The sequence below is a fragment of the Monodelphis domestica genome, chromosome 3 (assembly GCF_027887165.1).
Source record: "Monodelphis domestica isolate mMonDom1 chromosome 3, mMonDom1.pri, whole genome shotgun sequence".
Lineage (NCBI taxonomy): Eukaryota > Metazoa > Chordata > Mammalia > Didelphimorphia > Didelphidae > Monodelphis > Monodelphis domestica.
In genome coordinates this window covers 254,168,423-254,185,508 of record NC_077229.1, presented here as the reverse complement: position 1 = coordinate 254,185,508, position 17,086 = coordinate 254,168,423, and the positions used below count along the sequence as shown (strand labels likewise).

Below are 17,086 nucleotides of genomic sequence, written 5' to 3'. Positions count from 1 at the left end.
CTAGCCCTTACCACTCTTCTGCCTTGCAGCCAATACACAGTATTGACTCCAAGACGGAAGGTAGGGGTTTAAAAAAAAAAAAAAAATATATATATATATATATATATATATATATATATATGAATAAGATAGTTTAGGGCTTCATTTGCTTCCCCAGAGATGTATCATGGTTTTGTAGCACAGGGAGCCTTGTGATTTCAAGCAATATTTATACTACACCAAAATATGTAGGTAAAAGTAAAAATTTGGGGTCAATTTGTCCACACCAAACCAGATTGTCTAATGTACTTGATTTAGATTTTTTTTTACTTTCCACTTATATTATTTAGAGCAGTGTAAAATCATAGCAAAGATTAAGAAACTTGCATTTTTTGCATGAAAATCTACCACTATTAATGGATACACTTTGAACATCTGTTCACAATGTTGTTATCACTGTTTCCACAACTATAACCTGGAGATGCCAATACCAGGACTCCATTATCTACAAATGCTGGAAGCAAAAATTTGACTTTTTAAAAGCAAAAGAAAATCCTAAACATTTTAAATCTGTGAAGAATTTTGAGCTTTTTAAAAATAAGTGCTACACAAATTTGACAAATGGCCTGAAAGTGATCAATGTCAACTTTTCTTCATTTCACAACTATGACAAACCTTTATTTTACCTATCGCAAACATTAACTATTTAGAGTACAGATCAACATAAAAGAAAATGACACTCATGTCCAAATGTGACTGTCTTATGGTGTCCCACTTTAATATGAGATTCTCCCAAATCTCTTCAAAATTGAGTTTGTTCTATATTTAATTTACAAGATCAAACACATTTGAGCAGGAAAAAGTCCAATTTGGAGAGCAGAAATGAAATATGAACAGGCTAAAGGGAGATATAGATTACCAAAGTAAAATATTTGTAAAAACTTTATTATTGATTTGTGCTAAATTTAGAATATTTTTGTAACAGGTGCTAGAATGAAGGATAAGGCTAGTTGGGTTGTAGCAACTAGAACAAACACTAGCTCAATAATGCAGTCACATCAAGGGCTTGTTGTTTCCTTTTATTACCTATTTTAAATAGGCAACATTCAGGTTCAATCAAAATTGTATGGGACTAGGTTAATTATAGGTAGTCTTTTAGATGGAATTGAAAGTTTGTATTTAATAAAATCAACTGCAATTTTACCACAATTGTTATTGCTTACATGAAAAAGATACAATGCTTTTTTCTTGACAATTTCTTTCCCTCTTACCTATGCATACCACCACTTGCTGACATTACTTTTTATGCTTTTTAGCTTCAGAATAAAGCAATTTTCAAAATTATGAGTTATAGAATTAAAATGTTAAGTAAAAATTCATATACTTTAGTCATTTAAAAAGATTGCTTTGGGAAACAAGATAATCTCTGAAAGTTCAATGACATGGCAATGTATGAGAACTGGCCTAGTAAAATTTAACTGCTATTTTAGTTTGGTATAATTGCTGAATCCAGCAATCAAACCCCCAGTGTTACAAGTGGCAAAGAGACAAAGTAGGATACTAAGAGGAACTCATTTTGCCACTTTTACTCCTATTGAGAAACAGCCAGATTTCATGATCAGTTTTCAGGAAAGGGAGAAGGAAGAGATTTCATAAAGGAATATTATCTTCCTTATACAGGAACATCTCATACAGAATGGTGTTACTCAGCATCCCAATAATTATAATGATGTCGAGTTGGCTATATTATATGCCTTTGGGTATCTGAACTTACTCAGTGATAGATGACTTCCCTAATAAGATAAAAACAAAGTTCTTGGGGTGGCAACATGAGAATCTTTGGTTCAGTTACTAGAAAATGAAATAATCTCCTAAAGCTAAGGAGACTAACTTCATGGTAAAGACCTATACTTTGTGGAGGACAGTAAAAGCAAACTTTTTTTTTGGGGGGGGGGGGGAGCGGAGGAGATGATGACCAGAGTATACAATTCTCAATAGCTCCAAAAGGAAATTCAATAAGTATAAAATTTCAACCAAACAATGCAGACTGATAATGCTAAGACCATTTTTATTTAGAAATGGTGGGAAATTTTGTCTTCTGATTAAGGAAGACAAAATTCCTTCTTGGTCCAATTAGATAGAAAATATGGTTAATAAGAGATTTGTGTCAAATTTAGGACATTTTGTTATATAACTTGTAAAAAGCGGGATAGTGCTAAAAATGAAGTTATAATATCAAGCCCCATTGCTTCTTTTACTATTTAAATAGTCAAGATCAAAATGTGGGGAGAAATATTTTTGAGTTCAGCTAAAATAGTATAGTGGCATTCACTAGGAGAAAGTGGGAATAATTTGAAATACAATAGAAAGATATAAAAGCAAAAAACCCCCCAACAAAAATGAAAATGAAAAAGCTACAGCTACAGGGAACTTGGGATCACTGATGACAGAACTAGAAGAAACATATACAGGCCAATTTATTCATTCTGCAGATGTGGAAATCAACATTAATTGTTACACCTTTTTAATACTCTGTTGCTGGTATGCAAGTCTGTCTGTCTGTATGTATCCAATACATTTTCTTGGGTAGAAGTAGTATTGTGAAAATGGGGAAATTTTAGACCTGGGCACTCATTCTGTTGTTGCATGAGCAACTAACAAATTTTATGGGGTTTAGTTTCCTCATCTATAAAATGAGAGGTTTTTAATAAATGAGGTCCAAGGTTCTATTTAATTCTAAAATGCTCTAATTCTATGAAAAAAAGAACTGGTCTTTATATCAATATGCCTTTAGATTCCTGAAAATTGTTTTTTAAAAATTAATAACTGACACTTATTTAGCACTTTAAGGATTACAAATCACTTTACTATGTATCACTTAATCCTCACAAAAGTCCTGAAAGATCAGTGCTATAAGGTAACATTAACTCAGAATTTTAGAACTAGAAGAGACTTTGATATCCTTCTAGTTTAGCTCATACGCAGAAAGGAATCTCTATCACAAAACTTTCCACAAGTATTTGTTTAGTCTTTGCCTGAAAAATTACAATGTGAAGGAATCCACCTCCTAAAGTGGCCCATTCCATTTTGGGAGTGTAATCTTCATTTTATAGATTAGGCTCAGAAAAATTGTCTCACTAATAGACACTTAATTCAAAAATGATAAAGGCAGGATTTGAACTTGAGCCTCCATATTCAATGTACCATGCTACTTCATTTCCGCAATACTCTAAATATCATGATTGTAACAAGAAGTTTCTATACACTACCAGATTTTGAATAAGATGTTCAAAGTAGGCCAGAGATCATGTTAAGACAAAACTTAAGTCTATCACAAATATGAAAAAGGCAGACCAATAGTCAAGATACAATAAATAAAGGTTGTCATAACTTACTTTGAGGCTGCATAATAAAATGTTCCAAACCAAATACTGGAAGTCACTAAGTGTACTGGAATCATAACTTTTCCATATTGTCTAAATGTTTTCTTAAATCGCTGAAAAAGATTACTAGATTTGTCTTGTAAAGGATCAAGATCTTCCTTTTTCTCAGTTCCTCGGGATGATATAACCATCTCTGGTGAAGTTTCTTCTTTTTGTTGTTTATGGTGAGAAACATCTACTGCCTTCTTTTCCTTTGAGATATGCTGTGTAGAAGATACATGTAGCCAGTGGTTTTGAGGACACTGAACCAAAATAATCTTGGGCCAAGCTTTATATAAGACTCCTTTTATTCTTTGAGACTGCCCAATAGAACCAGCCCCATGTGAGACCAAACATGTCCTATTTGCCATCCGAGAGACAGTCCGTACTAAATTCCACTGCATTTTGATGAATAGTGGTTGTTGATTTCAGTTCCTATAGAGACTAGACCAAAAAAAAGATACACAAAAAAAGGAAAGTTGTTTTGTACACTTTACACTTATCATTTTAAAATAAATAGTAATTAGGTGCTAGAGAACAAAAGAACATTTTCTTCTAATTCTGAAGCTAACATTAAGATTTTCAGATGCTAAGATCTACTGTGAATGGAAGTTGTCATTCTATATAGTTACAGACTCAATAATCTAAATATAATAAGATAAATTATACTTGGAGTCTTTATGAGAAAAAAAATGTCTGAAGTTATTTAACGAACTAAATGGATTAAGTTTTCAATAATTCTCTCTGTTTGATGCTGAATAAAAAATCTCATCTCTTTCTCTCTAGGATACTGTGAAAAACAAACACACAGTGTTTCCTCAAAAAGTAAGAGTAGCATATATTTATCATGTGCCCTTCATCTGTTTAATGAGGGTAATAAAAAGAACCCTGAAGGGGGCAGCTGGGTAGCTCAGTGGATTGAGAGTCAGGCCTAGAGATGGGAGGTCCTAGGTTCAAATCTGGCCTCAGACACTTCCCAGCTGTGTGACCCTGGGCAAGTCACTTGACCCCCATTACCTAGCCCTTACCACTCTTCTGCCTTGCAGCCAATACACAGTATTGATTCCAAGATGGAAGGTAAGGGTAAAAAAAAAAAAGAAACCTGAAATCTTATACATTTGTCCTATATACCCAAAAGAGTGGATTATAGGATGGGTACAGAAAAGGAAGATAATATTTTGCTGTCAGCATTGTTGGACAGTCAACTTAGTTCAACATTTTCTTTCACTTTAAGGAAGGCAGTCAGGTGTTGGGGATACAGACAATACCAAAACAATCTCTGACCTCAATGAGTTGATCTTCTCTAAGAGCTATTCTATAAAAGTTTACAATCTTGGTTTATTACTCTGATTTGAATTTGGGGTATTAATCTTCTTCTATTGACAAGAAAATTAAGGATCAAAGAAGTTAAATGACTGCTCCATGGTTACACACCTAGTAAGCGTCAAATGATGGGACCTGAACACAGGTTTCCTCTTGTTCATTCTTTCCATAAAGTTAGGTGGGATCTAATAAAGATATATTTACCATAGATAAATAAATGTTAATTATATCCTGCATTTGAGTACCAAAAAGCATCACCTTCAAAAGTATTAGATAAAGGAGGTATAGAGTAGGCAGCTGTTCTGAAAAAAGATCTGAAAGTTTTAGGACTGCCAGCTCAATGAGTCAGCAGTATGGCATGGCAGTCAAAAAAATCTAATGTGATTTTGGCCATTATTGGGAAGGGCAGTTTCAGGAATAAGAAGGTGACAATCCTAGTGCACTCTATCCTTTGTAGACTTCATTTGGAGTACTATGTTCAGTTCAGAAGGGCATGGATAAACTGGAAAATACCTAGAGGAGGAGAGCCAGAATGGCGATGGGTCTAGAGTTTATAACATAAGATGATCAGCTGAAAGAACTGAGAATGTTTAACCTGGAAAAGACCCGAGTAGGACAAGAGAACCATCTTCAATTAGTTGAAGGGCTGCCATGTAGAGTTATGAATTATATTTGTTCTATGTGAGCCCAGAGGGCAAAACCAAGGAACTATGGGTACAAGTTTTTAAAAAGGTATATTCAGGCTCGATTTCATGAATTAAGATATCCCAAAAGTGGAATGGGGCCTCCTGTAGAGGTGGTGAATTCTCCCTTCCTCACTCCTTTAAACAAAGAATGGCCAGCTGTGTAAATGTATGAATTAAACCAGATGCCCTCTGAGGTCCCTTACAATTCTCCAATTCTGTGAATTGGAGGTAAAGAAGCAAAAGTAGAATATTCCCTGTTATTATTTTTTGGCTGGAGAAGACATTAGCATGTTTGTAAGCAGAAGAGGAGAAACCAGTAGAAAGCAAGAGATAATGTAAGAAAAATATGAAACATGATTGATGAAACCAAGGTCTAGAGGAGAAAGAAACAAAAGGAATGAAGGACAAATGTGAAGAAGTTAGCAAGGGAAATGTGGTGGGACACTATATCCTAAGAGAGGAAGGAGAAGATATAGAACTTCTTAAGATGTGGAAGTATGAAAATAAGAAATTTCTCAAGAGATTATATTTGTCTGTTGAAAAAGAAGATAAAGTTGAAGAGAGAATAAGGGAATTCCAATTTCCTTCCTTAGATTTTAAGTTTTTTCAAGTGAAATTTGGATTTTTCAAGGTTGTGAATTCAAAATCCTCCAACATAATGAAAGGAAAAATTGTGTTCTTCACTTGTTTATCTCAAACTATTTACAAATAATGGGATTAAAATACATGATAACACTAAGTTATAGGAGGAAAAGTAAACTCAAGTCATATTAATGAAACAAATTTTCTGTAAAGCTTTAAAATCTCAACATAATTTTCCCCCCTATATGAAGTACTTAATTTTTGTTTGATATGATGTTCAGAGAAAGGTCCTAGTAATAGCTGTTTGTTTTCTTAGGTCTAGCAACTTTAATATGGAAAGGCTATATATCACCAGTAAGTTGGCCACTCAGGGACAAATTCTTTAGTCATGGCAACTTATGAAACAAAATAATAAAAAGTGTCCTTAGTCCTGTGTAACACATTTCTAAAGTAAAGTTAATAATTAAAAAAAGGGGGCAGAAGGTGCTAAAGAATCACACAGATTTTAGCCCATTTGTTAACATTTATTTGGTAATTGGCACTCAACATATGAAATTCTTGTCCTGTATCCAACAGCTGACTATAAGAGAAACTGAATCATATCTGTCTTGATATACTTGCTATTATTCAGTCAGAAAACCAAAGGGAATTGTGAGCAAATGGTAGGATGGCAGAGAGACAGTTATATTATTTTTCATACAAACGCAACATGAAATATTTCCTGGGATAATTTTTCTCATATAGCAATCATCATGATATCCATTTGCAAAAGACCTATATTAGAATGTAGTTTATGCACCAATGTTGGTTGCAGAAGATAAGGTAAAGAAGTTCCATCAAGAATTTTGTAAGATACTTCAAGTTAAATCAACATTTACTGTATTATTTTACTGCATACATTCAATGAAAAAGATGGGCAGAGAATGGCGAAAAATGTTTTATAACATGGATTTGGAATAAGAAATAAAAGAAGACAAAGATTATTAAGAGTATAAAGAAGCTGTTTTTTTTTTTTTTTAAAGAAGAGATTTAATCCTATTTTAATAGATTGGAGTTGATTGATCAAGTAATTCCAAATTCAACTGCTGTGGTTATACCAATGACAGGTGAGATTAAGTATCAAATTCAATAGAAGAATAAAAATAAGACATGCTGTCCAAATTGAGGCATCCCTAACCTTAAACAAGCTACTGCCAAAGAAGGGAAATGGCTAAAAGAACAGATATTGAAAGGCTACTAATATTTCCTAAAGAAGTTAAAAATTGATGGTTACAAAGGACAGATCACAAAAACAGAAAAATTCTTGTCAGTTTTCAAAAACCAGAGCAATAACAAACAAGGGCATAGCAACTTAGAATAATTTCTAAAAATCTTGAGGGCAGTAGAAGATTATTAGTAGCATTTCCTCATAAACCAACAAGAAGTGGCAGATGGTAAAATAAGTTTAGAAAGTGAGAGGCAAGACACTCAAATCAAACCAGACCATGCCAGGAGCATTCAAGTATAAAAATGCAAAGAAAACAAAAGAAAAATGGAAAAAATTTGAAAAGATGTCTGTAATTTCTTAAAGTATTTTTTGTTTTCTTTTTTCATTATGAATTTTAAAACATGAACATTTTCATTTCTAAAGACTAGGAAAAACTGGACTAGTTTTAAAATATGGTTTTTTAAAAGTATTTTTAAAAATAAATATTTTTTAAAAAGTAATTTTAAAAATGTTTTTAAAAGTATACATTTAAGTACTAGTAAACAAATTTGTGTTATTTATGTTCCTTTCTGAACTTCTTGGCTTTGTGCATTTCTTATTTCAGAACCATGTTTTTCACAATACCCTCCCATTATCCACCTTTGCATTGAATATACAGTGCTTTAATTTGGAACATCTGATTTCTTTACACTTTCTTATAAAGAAAAACAAGTTAATATTGCCACAATAATCTTCAAGATGGTCTTTTTACAAATGCTTTTCCTGAGCACTGTGAAATGAGATAACCAAATATCCCAGGAAATATTTTTGGTGACTTTTAATGTATAATAAAACAACTCTTGAAATTCCTTTATTTAACTCTTCATGGTTGTGAGACATCCTTTCCCTTATCTGTGATTTCCATTAGTTTCGGTTTATTGAAACGTCTTACTATTAGTCATTTCTAGCAGGATGACTATTTGGGAATTATTTATTAGATAAGACTTTCATATTTCAAGTGATAATAGCTAAAAAAAAATTGTATGATGCTTAATATTCTTTGCCACTTTGTCACCATTCCTACAAAAGCAAAAGGGAAATATCCAGAACTGAAAATCCTATAAGGAGGGCCAAGTTCAAATTCTATATCAGACACTTACTAGATATGTGGCCAGGTAGTTTCCAAACTTATCCTAAATTACTTCAAAGAAATTAATATTTCCAGAAGGAGCAGTGTTGTCAAAAGTCAGATAATCACTTCAAGAGTTTTTCAAGCTAAGTCCTTAAGTTATATCTACAGGTTACTTAATTGGTGACACTTTCTTCAAACCTCACCAGAAATCATTTACTACTAATTCAATGACATACCCTTAGCAAAGCTCTCAAATGAACTTAAGTTTATATGATAAAGGAATTATTGATAGAGCTCAATTATCTTCTTCAGCAGAACTTACTGACACTAGTACCTATTATTGAGGCTGTAAAAATAATTTTTAAGAAAGAGCTGGAATTGGACATGGTCTATTAGACATGAATTCAATAAGTTTAAATCACTAATGCATGAAGTTAATTTTCAATGTTAAAGGTGGGCTACCATTACAAAATTTTTTGTACAAATGCCATTTTAATAAAGTCAGGGGGTTTTGAGTTAATTTTTTAAACTTTCATTTCTAACCCTATAATGAACTAAATATTTATTTAAAATAACTTTTAAAAATCATCAAAATACTGTGCTCTTAGCTAATTTAAATGTTTAGCAATACCTAACATTTTTGTACAAAGATAACCTTATCAAAATGGATACAATTAAAAACAAAAATTAAATTCTTTCCATGTGTTTACTGCCTCAGTTTTAATAAAAGAAAATTTAAAATTCTAATTCAAGAAATCAATCATCCTAAGAGGCATTTACACATTCATTCTCAACCCTAACTACACTTACTTATGCACTAAACAAAATTTAATTTGATATTCAGGGGAAAAAATAAGCACATATTTATACCAATCTTGATTTTTTCCTCACTATGTTTCGTTTAAATTTTATTGTAGTTTACTACCATCTCCTTCATGAAGCTGTATGTGTGAACATGGGAGTGGAAAAGAAGGCTTATCATAGCAATAGGTAAATTAAAATTTGGCCCTTATCAAATTTATTTTTTTTCCCTAAAGGTTAATGTGCCCCCTTGTGAAATCCTGAGGAATTACATCTTTATCCACATTTCTAAATGTAATCAAGGTAGAACTATCATTGTTCAATTTTACTAGGATATTCCTTTCATACAAAATGCTGAGATCTTTACCTCTTTCCAAAGAATCTGATGTGGCACAGTGGAAAGAGGGTTGGATTTGGAGTCAGATAGTCTTCATTCAAATCCTGGTTCTGTCACTTGTCCAAGGTCAATAGGTAGTAAAGTCACTTTACTTCTCTGGGCCTTAGCTTCCTCATCTATAAAATGAGGGGGTTGGATTACATGATCTCTAAGATCCCTTCTGGCTCTAAATATATGATCATGTGTGAAAATTAGCATCATCATCCACTAAAATGGACTAAGTTCCCATACCGATGGGTACTGCACTACGTCAGTGGTTCTCACAGTGCAATCAGCAGATTACAGGTGGTCACTGCAAAAACAAAAACAAAGCAGGAAAATTAACATTTCTATAATGTAGATAGGAACAAGGTTATTATTTGCCTAGGCAAAAGCCACATAAAATGTTTTGTTTGTGGTGGCATCAGGAGTGGGCAGGATAAGTAAGTGGCTCATGACACTTAGTTCATGGCCTGAAGTATGAGGACCCACAATTTTGTGGCAAGAAAAGGCAAATCAGTCTTAGTAAATGCCACACCCCAAACATTCTCACAGAGACTATTATTACCTACTATTTAGTAAACTTCAAATAACTTTACCCTGTCCAAAGAGTAAGTTAAAGAGTCGTCCCCTTAAACTATTGGTATTCTCCTTCCTATCTTGTAGTTATTCTATATATATACATATACATGTAAATTTTTTCTCCTAATAGAATTTAAACTCCTTAATGACAGGGACAGTTGAATTTTTGAACTATGCCTAGCACAGTACCAGACACATAATAAGTACTTAGTAAAGTCTTGTTGACTGACTAGTGAAGGAACCAGAAAGACTATCATGTAGAAAACTTGGATCAAGTAGGTGTCAGAAGCCAGAACTAGAATTCACTGAGAATTATATGGAGATGGGCTTCAACTCAATAACAAAAAAAGACTTCTTAATCATTAGGGCTGTCTAAAGATAGAATATGTACTGTCTTGTAACATTGTGCGACTCCCTGCCACTGTAAGTGTTCGTGTAGAGGCACTGCCTTTTTATTGAGAATGTTGTAGAGAATACACATTGGATGAATTGATTTCTGAGGGCCCCTTTTGGTTGTAACAATTCTATGATTCAAAGGATTTTCCCCTACCTTATTGTCCAAGTGAAAATGGTGCTGTGATGGCTCTACTTTTCCTAGGCTAGCAATCCTAAAGTTGAGGGTAAAAAAAAAAAAGCAAAAGCACCACCACTCAACTAGAGTCATGGGGAAAAATAAGGAAAAGGCCTAGGAAGCAGCTCCATTCCTAAAGTGGCAAGGTATAGAATATTCTCCACCCTTGGCATCAGGGGCTCTTTCAATGATTTCTCTTTTGCATATAGTGTCTATACTCACACCCCCTCAGCAGAACTTCAGCTCCATTCCTAGATCTCTTGTTCATGCCATCTATTTCTCCAACTCCGAACATTATCATAACAACCACTACTCTTCTTTCTACTAGTCTCTAGAGGCCTATTGCTTTCAATAAGTTTTTGTTCTTGATTTACTATAGCCAAGGACACTTTCTTGGCTCATCAATTTCCAAAGTCTAATTCAATGCCTAAAACTCCCCACATCATTCCTCAAACTCTCTTAAAAGCACTGGACTTGGAATCAAAACTAGGTTTAATTCCCAGTTCCACAACTTAAGAGGTATATGATCTTCAGCAAGATATATAAAACTGTCTGAGCCTCAGTTTCCTACTTTATAAAATGAGGATAATAATACCTTCACTAGCCACAGGGACTTAGAGATCATATAGATCAGGGCTTCTTAGCCTTTTTTTGTTTCATGGACTCCTTTTGATTGAAACCTATGGATTATGTAATCAAATAAACAAAATAAAATATATGGGATTATAAAAGAAATCAACTATATTGAAAGATACACTTAACTCCCCTCTTCAAATACAAGGAAATCTCCTGGTGAGGGGAAGGGGGGGAATCAGTCTGTGGATCAGAGGAGAAGAAACCCAGATCTAGTCCAACTACCTTGTTTTACACGTAAGGACCTTGTGGCCTGAAAGACTGTGACTTGCCCAGTATCATAAAGGTAATAAGTAGCAAGAGCTAGGATTTGAACCCAGATCTCTTGATTACAAAATTATCATCTTTTCTACTTTTAACACATTACCTTACCAGGAGGGTTTCTATGGGGAAAGAAACATGAACCTTAAACCAAAACACTTCTGAAAACGTTAAAGCATTATATAAAATGTATCAAGACTGTGGATACTCATTATTATCATCATCAATTTTACTGTTATGAAACTTTGAGGAGTAATAGGTAGCTGGCTTTGAAATCAGGAAGCCTGGAGTTCAAGCCTCAGACTCTGACAAATATTGGTTATCCATTCACTGCCTTAGGCAACTTTTAAGACTTATACAAGTCAAAAAAGGTTGTGGATTTGTTTTGGTAAGGGACACTCCTTACCTGGAGCTCCCCATATTGATAAAAATCACAGGTCCAGTCCAATAAAAGAAAGGATGAGTGAGGGGACAGCTAGGTGGCTTAGTGGATTGAGAGCCAGGCCTAGAGATGAAAGATCTTGGGTCCAAATCTGGCCTCAGACACTTCTTAGCTGTGACTCTGGGCAAGTCACTTAACTCTTATTGACAAACCCTTGTGCCTTGGAACCAATACATAGTATTGATTCTAAGATGGAAGGTAAGGGTTAAAAAAAAAAAAGAATGGATGGGTGAAATAACTATCCAGTTAGTGAAGCTCCAAACCTTGAATTTCATCTTTGACATTTTCTTGGATCCTGTGCCCAGTAATACAGCATGCAGCATGTCTTACTATTTCTTCCACTATAATAACTCATATTCAACCCTTTCTTTTCCACCCCCAACAGCTACCTTCCGCCCCCGCCCCCCCCCCCAGGCCCTAACTATTTCACATTTGCACTGCTACAATAGTCTCAACTGTTCTTCCAATTTGTTCTTTATAATGGCATCAGAATAACCATCACATAACTGCTTTTATTTTGTCGTATTACCTCTTAAACTTCCAAAATATTCTCCATTAACAATTAGATGAAGTTCAAAATATGCTATCCTATCATTCAAAGTTCCCCACAATCAGAACCTCACTGTATGCTCTCATTACTTCCCTATAGCCAAAAGGATTTACTCATCATATCCTTATATTTATTCCATATCCACAAATAATACTCTTCCTCTCCAAAGAATTTTTCAAAGCAAGATCATGTTCTCTCCATGAAACCTTCTGATTACCCCAAGATAAAACTCTTTACCTACTCTTAACAATTACATTTACTATTTGTTATAGTGTTTATCATGATGCTTAATACTGTTTGCTTTTTCAAAAAAGGAGATGTCGTATTCACAAGTAGACTGTTAATTCCTGTATTACAGTTTTCTGAATCACTCATGGTAAGAGGCTAAGGGTGTTCAAGGAATGATTGTGATTATTTCTGCTGTGTTGTAACAGTTTGTGTGTTTGTTTTAAATATCAGTTTTAAGGTCTTTGGGGGATACAAAATATGATCATTTGGTCTCTGTGCTCTGGAAAAGTTAAACTAGGATAAGAGGTATAATTTATTTGGTTTTGCCTCTCTTCACAACTATTCTAGGTTATAATCTATTATATTAACATATGCATATATATACACATATATACACATATACAAATAACTAGTTATGAGGCAAGTAACCTTATTACAGTTCTCTAATGAAATATTACACATATGCAGAACTCAAGGCCCGACCAATTAAGCTGCCCTGATGCCTGGGATTTAAAACAGCTAAAGTAGAGAGAGCAGCCAAGTCTGAAGGTCACAAAATGAGGCTTAGCAGAGAGGCTGCTACATATCCCCAGTGCCCAGAGGCCCCTCTTCTTTGCTCCCAGACCAGATACCAGATGATGAGTTGTCATTGTAGCCAAGTAATTCTACACTCTATAATTTGAAGTTCAAGATCAAATACACTCTATAATTTAAACTTCAAGGTCAAACTTAGATCTCATAGCAGAACATAGGTTTATGAATATTAGTAGAATTTTTTATTTTCAAATACTAAAAAAGACCCATGATGGAGTAATTCAAGACCAAAAACCTAATGGACAGAGAAGATCTATCTCTCTATCTATATCTGTCATATTACATTTCTGTGTAATATATTTTTCATATATGATATACATATATTTAAACATATTTATCATACTATATAATATGAAACATCTATAACACGGATATTCCCTTCCCATAACAATATTTTATAATAGATTCTATTGTAACTGAATGCCCCCCAAAAAGGGTACAGAAAATGATCACTAGGCATTTTCTGAAATTTCGATGTGGCAATTACTGAAATTCTAAAAGGACTGTATGTAGCCAATGCATGCCTGCACCTTCACATAAAGTCTAGTTCTGACATGACTTAACATTTTAGTTATTAGATATTACAGAAAATAGGAGCCTTATAGAAAATACCAGTCTGCTTTTAGTTACAGAAACAGGTTGATATTTCCTAATTTAAGATTATTCTTAATACTGGTCATCAATTGAAATAAAAAAGTTGGAAGATAAAATTTACTAGTTATGGTTACTAAAGCAATTGGCTATGATTAGCAAGTATAGTCAAGAAGTGCTTCACCATTATCAAATATGTCAAATCAAGGCATTGTAAATTATTCATTTTATAACACTGGTGCAAAAACAGTTCCAAAGATTATCTTAGTATACCTACTTCAACAGCAATAAAAATATTAAATAATCCTAAATTATTCAAGTTTAATCAAACAATAATATTTTAAAGATAGAATCCAACAATCATTATTTAGTTCCTCCTAAGTAAAAGATACTGTTAGGTGCTAGAAATACGAAGACAAAATGAAAAATAATCCTTTCCTTTATATAGTTTCATTCTAAAGAAAGGGTACCTAGAAATAACTGAAGGTGGAAGTTGATAGAGTGCAGAGCCTGAAGTCAGGAAGATCTAAGTTAAAATCAAGCATCAGACACTTTTTATCTGTATAACTCTGGGCAAAGTTGTCTCAGTTCCTTCATCTGTAAAATGGTAATAATGGCACCAACCTCTCAGGGTTGTTGTGAGGATCAAATGAGATAACAATTGTAGAGTACTTAGTGCAGTGCCTAGCAAAAATTAAGTGCTATATAAATGTTAGCTACTATTATTATTATTACTTATAAAGCTTTAAGGTTTGTAAGGTTTTACCTATGTATTCTCATTTGATCCTCACAATGCTGTGAGGTAGGTACTGTAAGGGGTAAAAATTATGGTTAGATTGACTATATGAAAGTTTGGTCACCAGGAATTTAATTTCTAAATTCCAATGAATTACATATTACAAAGAGAAGTAAGGAAATGAGAAAAAGAAAAAAGGGGGGGGGAGAGAGAGAGAGAGAGAGAGAGAGAGAAAGAGAGAGAGAGAGAGAGAGAGAGAGACAGAGACAGAGAGAGAGAGACAGAGACAGAGAGAAAGAGAGGGAGAGAGAGAGCTGCTCCAGCAGTAATTCAGAATTCAGACCCAGAGGATTAATTTAACAAGGCTTCCAGCCATGAGGACTCCTCTAAGAGGATAGACCTCTCCAGAGGCTAGTGCCTCCAGAAAAGCCAAGGAAAGGGAGTCAGCCTTTTCACTCAAAACTTGTCAGTCTAAAGGGAGGCAGGCCAAGATCTCAACCCGCGCTCCTCCAAGTCCAACTTCCAAGGTGAAGACCTCCTCACAGGAAGTAGCCACCAAACTTAAGGCAGTTCTTTGCATCACTTCCTCTGCCTTTTTCCCAACTTTATGTGCATCAATGGTGGCTTAAAATTGGCTTTGGACTGCCTGGGGTGAGGGGGTGCAGTCAGTTGTTTCCGATTTGTCACTTGCTAACACACATGGGTCATAGACCTTCCCCCCTCCACACTTAATCCTTAAGTAGGGGTGTATGCATTCTTGGTGGCTAAAATTCTAAAGAATAAGTAGGGTGGAGTTAATCCCATTTTCACAGTTCAATTATTATCTCCATTTTAGAGATAAGGAAACTGAGGTTGAGTAATTTGCCCAGGAACATACAATTAATAGATATCACAAAATATGTATGACAACAAAATGAAGTAGGTCTATTTTGCCAGTGCTTGAGCTGTTTATGTATGTATATGGGTAAAAAATAAACTAGGTAAGACCCATTGCAGGTGGGGTGTTATCGCCTGGTGGAAACAGTGATAGATTTGATATTAGAAGAACTGGATTAAAATCTAGCTCTGACACATTAACTGTATAACCTTGGCCCAATCTCCAAATGCCTAATACAGCTACAGGTATGTAGAAACCCACTGAAAACACTGCAATGGTCCCTCTTCTCTTGAGAAATCAATACAGGGCTTTGGCACTAAAACCATGGAAAGCCTACCTAGATCCAGCTATCCCAATTTCTTTATAATTTCCCTTTTCCAACAATGTAACTTGGGTCTTGCCACTGTCTCTGACTGAACTCTTCTGTATGTGTTCTTTTTCCCCAAGTACAATATAAGAGTAGGAATGATCGCAATTTGCTATTTGTACTCTAAGCATTTAGCAGTGTGTATGTGAGTTACCTAACTTAAGACTTTTCCATTCTCTTCTATTTCATTTCAGGAGAAGCTGATAGAAGAGGGAGAGAGCAATAACAATGTGGAATCGGAGGATCTGGGTTTGAATTTCTGCTTTGCCACTTCAAACCTTTGTGACTTTGGACAAATCACTTAAGCTCTCCAGTTTCAGTTTGCCCATCTGTAGAAGAGGGGGGAATGGGGTCAGCAGTCTAATTAGATACTCTCAAGTCCCTTCTAGGTCTAGATCTAGGATCTCAGGATCTCAGAAGGGGATCAGCAGTCTTTCCTGATAAGAGGTTGTGAAAAACTACCCCTGGAAGGGGTAAAAAAAAAAAAAGCTACCCCTGGAAAGATTTTGAACATTCTATTAGAATATAAGCTCCCTGAGAGCAAAGACTAATTTCTCTATATCCCCAGTGCTTATAAAATACAGTGCCTGGCACATACTGTACACTTCAAAGATGTTTGTTGATTATCTAAGAGTTAAAAAGAGAGGAGAGCATGCATTCCAGGCATAAGACTGTGGCTCGGTTTCAGGAATAACAAATACATCAGTTTGCCTATAATGCAGAGTAGAAGAAATGTAAGAATGAGCTTAGAAAAAGAAAGTGGTCAGATTGTAAAGGCTTTTAAAAGTCAAACAAATGGTTAACTTTTCAGACCTTCCTTCTTTCCTTTCTTCCTCAATGGATGGTACTCTGGGAGAAACTTGTAATGAAGGCAATAGAAAAGCAAAAGCAGTAATTTCTGTTTAATGTTAAATAAGCAGAGTTCTGGGTTTGTAATTAGAAAGACTTGATTCTCTTTGTGTGGGCAAGTCTCTTAACCTCTGTTTGCTTCATTTTCCTCACAAGAGCTTGACGACTAAGTGAAATTGTAAAATATTTAGTACTAAACTGGCACACAGTGAAGTGCTATACACATGCTAGTTATTATTATTATTACTGTTCTATGAGTTTGTATTTTATATTTGAGGCAGCAGGGAAATACTTTAGTTTCTGTGGCATGGGAATTTT

The 17,086-nt window shown here is 34.5% G+C and overlaps 1 protein-coding gene across 6 annotated transcripts in view; it reads right to left on the bottom strand.

Annotated features, from left to right (window-relative positions):
• The window catches only part of FAM210A (family with sequence similarity 210 member A), a 37,170-nt gene that overhangs the window by 13,714 nt on the left and 6,370 nt on the right, over window positions 1-17,086 (bottom strand). For 2 of the 6 annotated variants that reach the window (XM_056820783.1, XM_007487761.3), the window contains exons 2-3: window positions 9,479-9,800; window positions 3,375-3,845 (exon numbers count right to left, since the gene is read on the bottom strand). In XM_056820783.1, the coding sequence (XP_056676761.1) occupies window positions 3,375-3,805 (431 nt within the window). In that variant the 5' untranslated portion in view covers window positions 3,806-3,845; window positions 9,479-9,800. The remainder of the gene's footprint in view (window positions 1-3,374; window positions 3,846-9,478; window positions 9,801-17,086) is intronic. The other 4 variants (XM_016431698.2, XM_016431696.2, XM_007487762.3 and 1 more) reach the window with 2 other exon arrangements.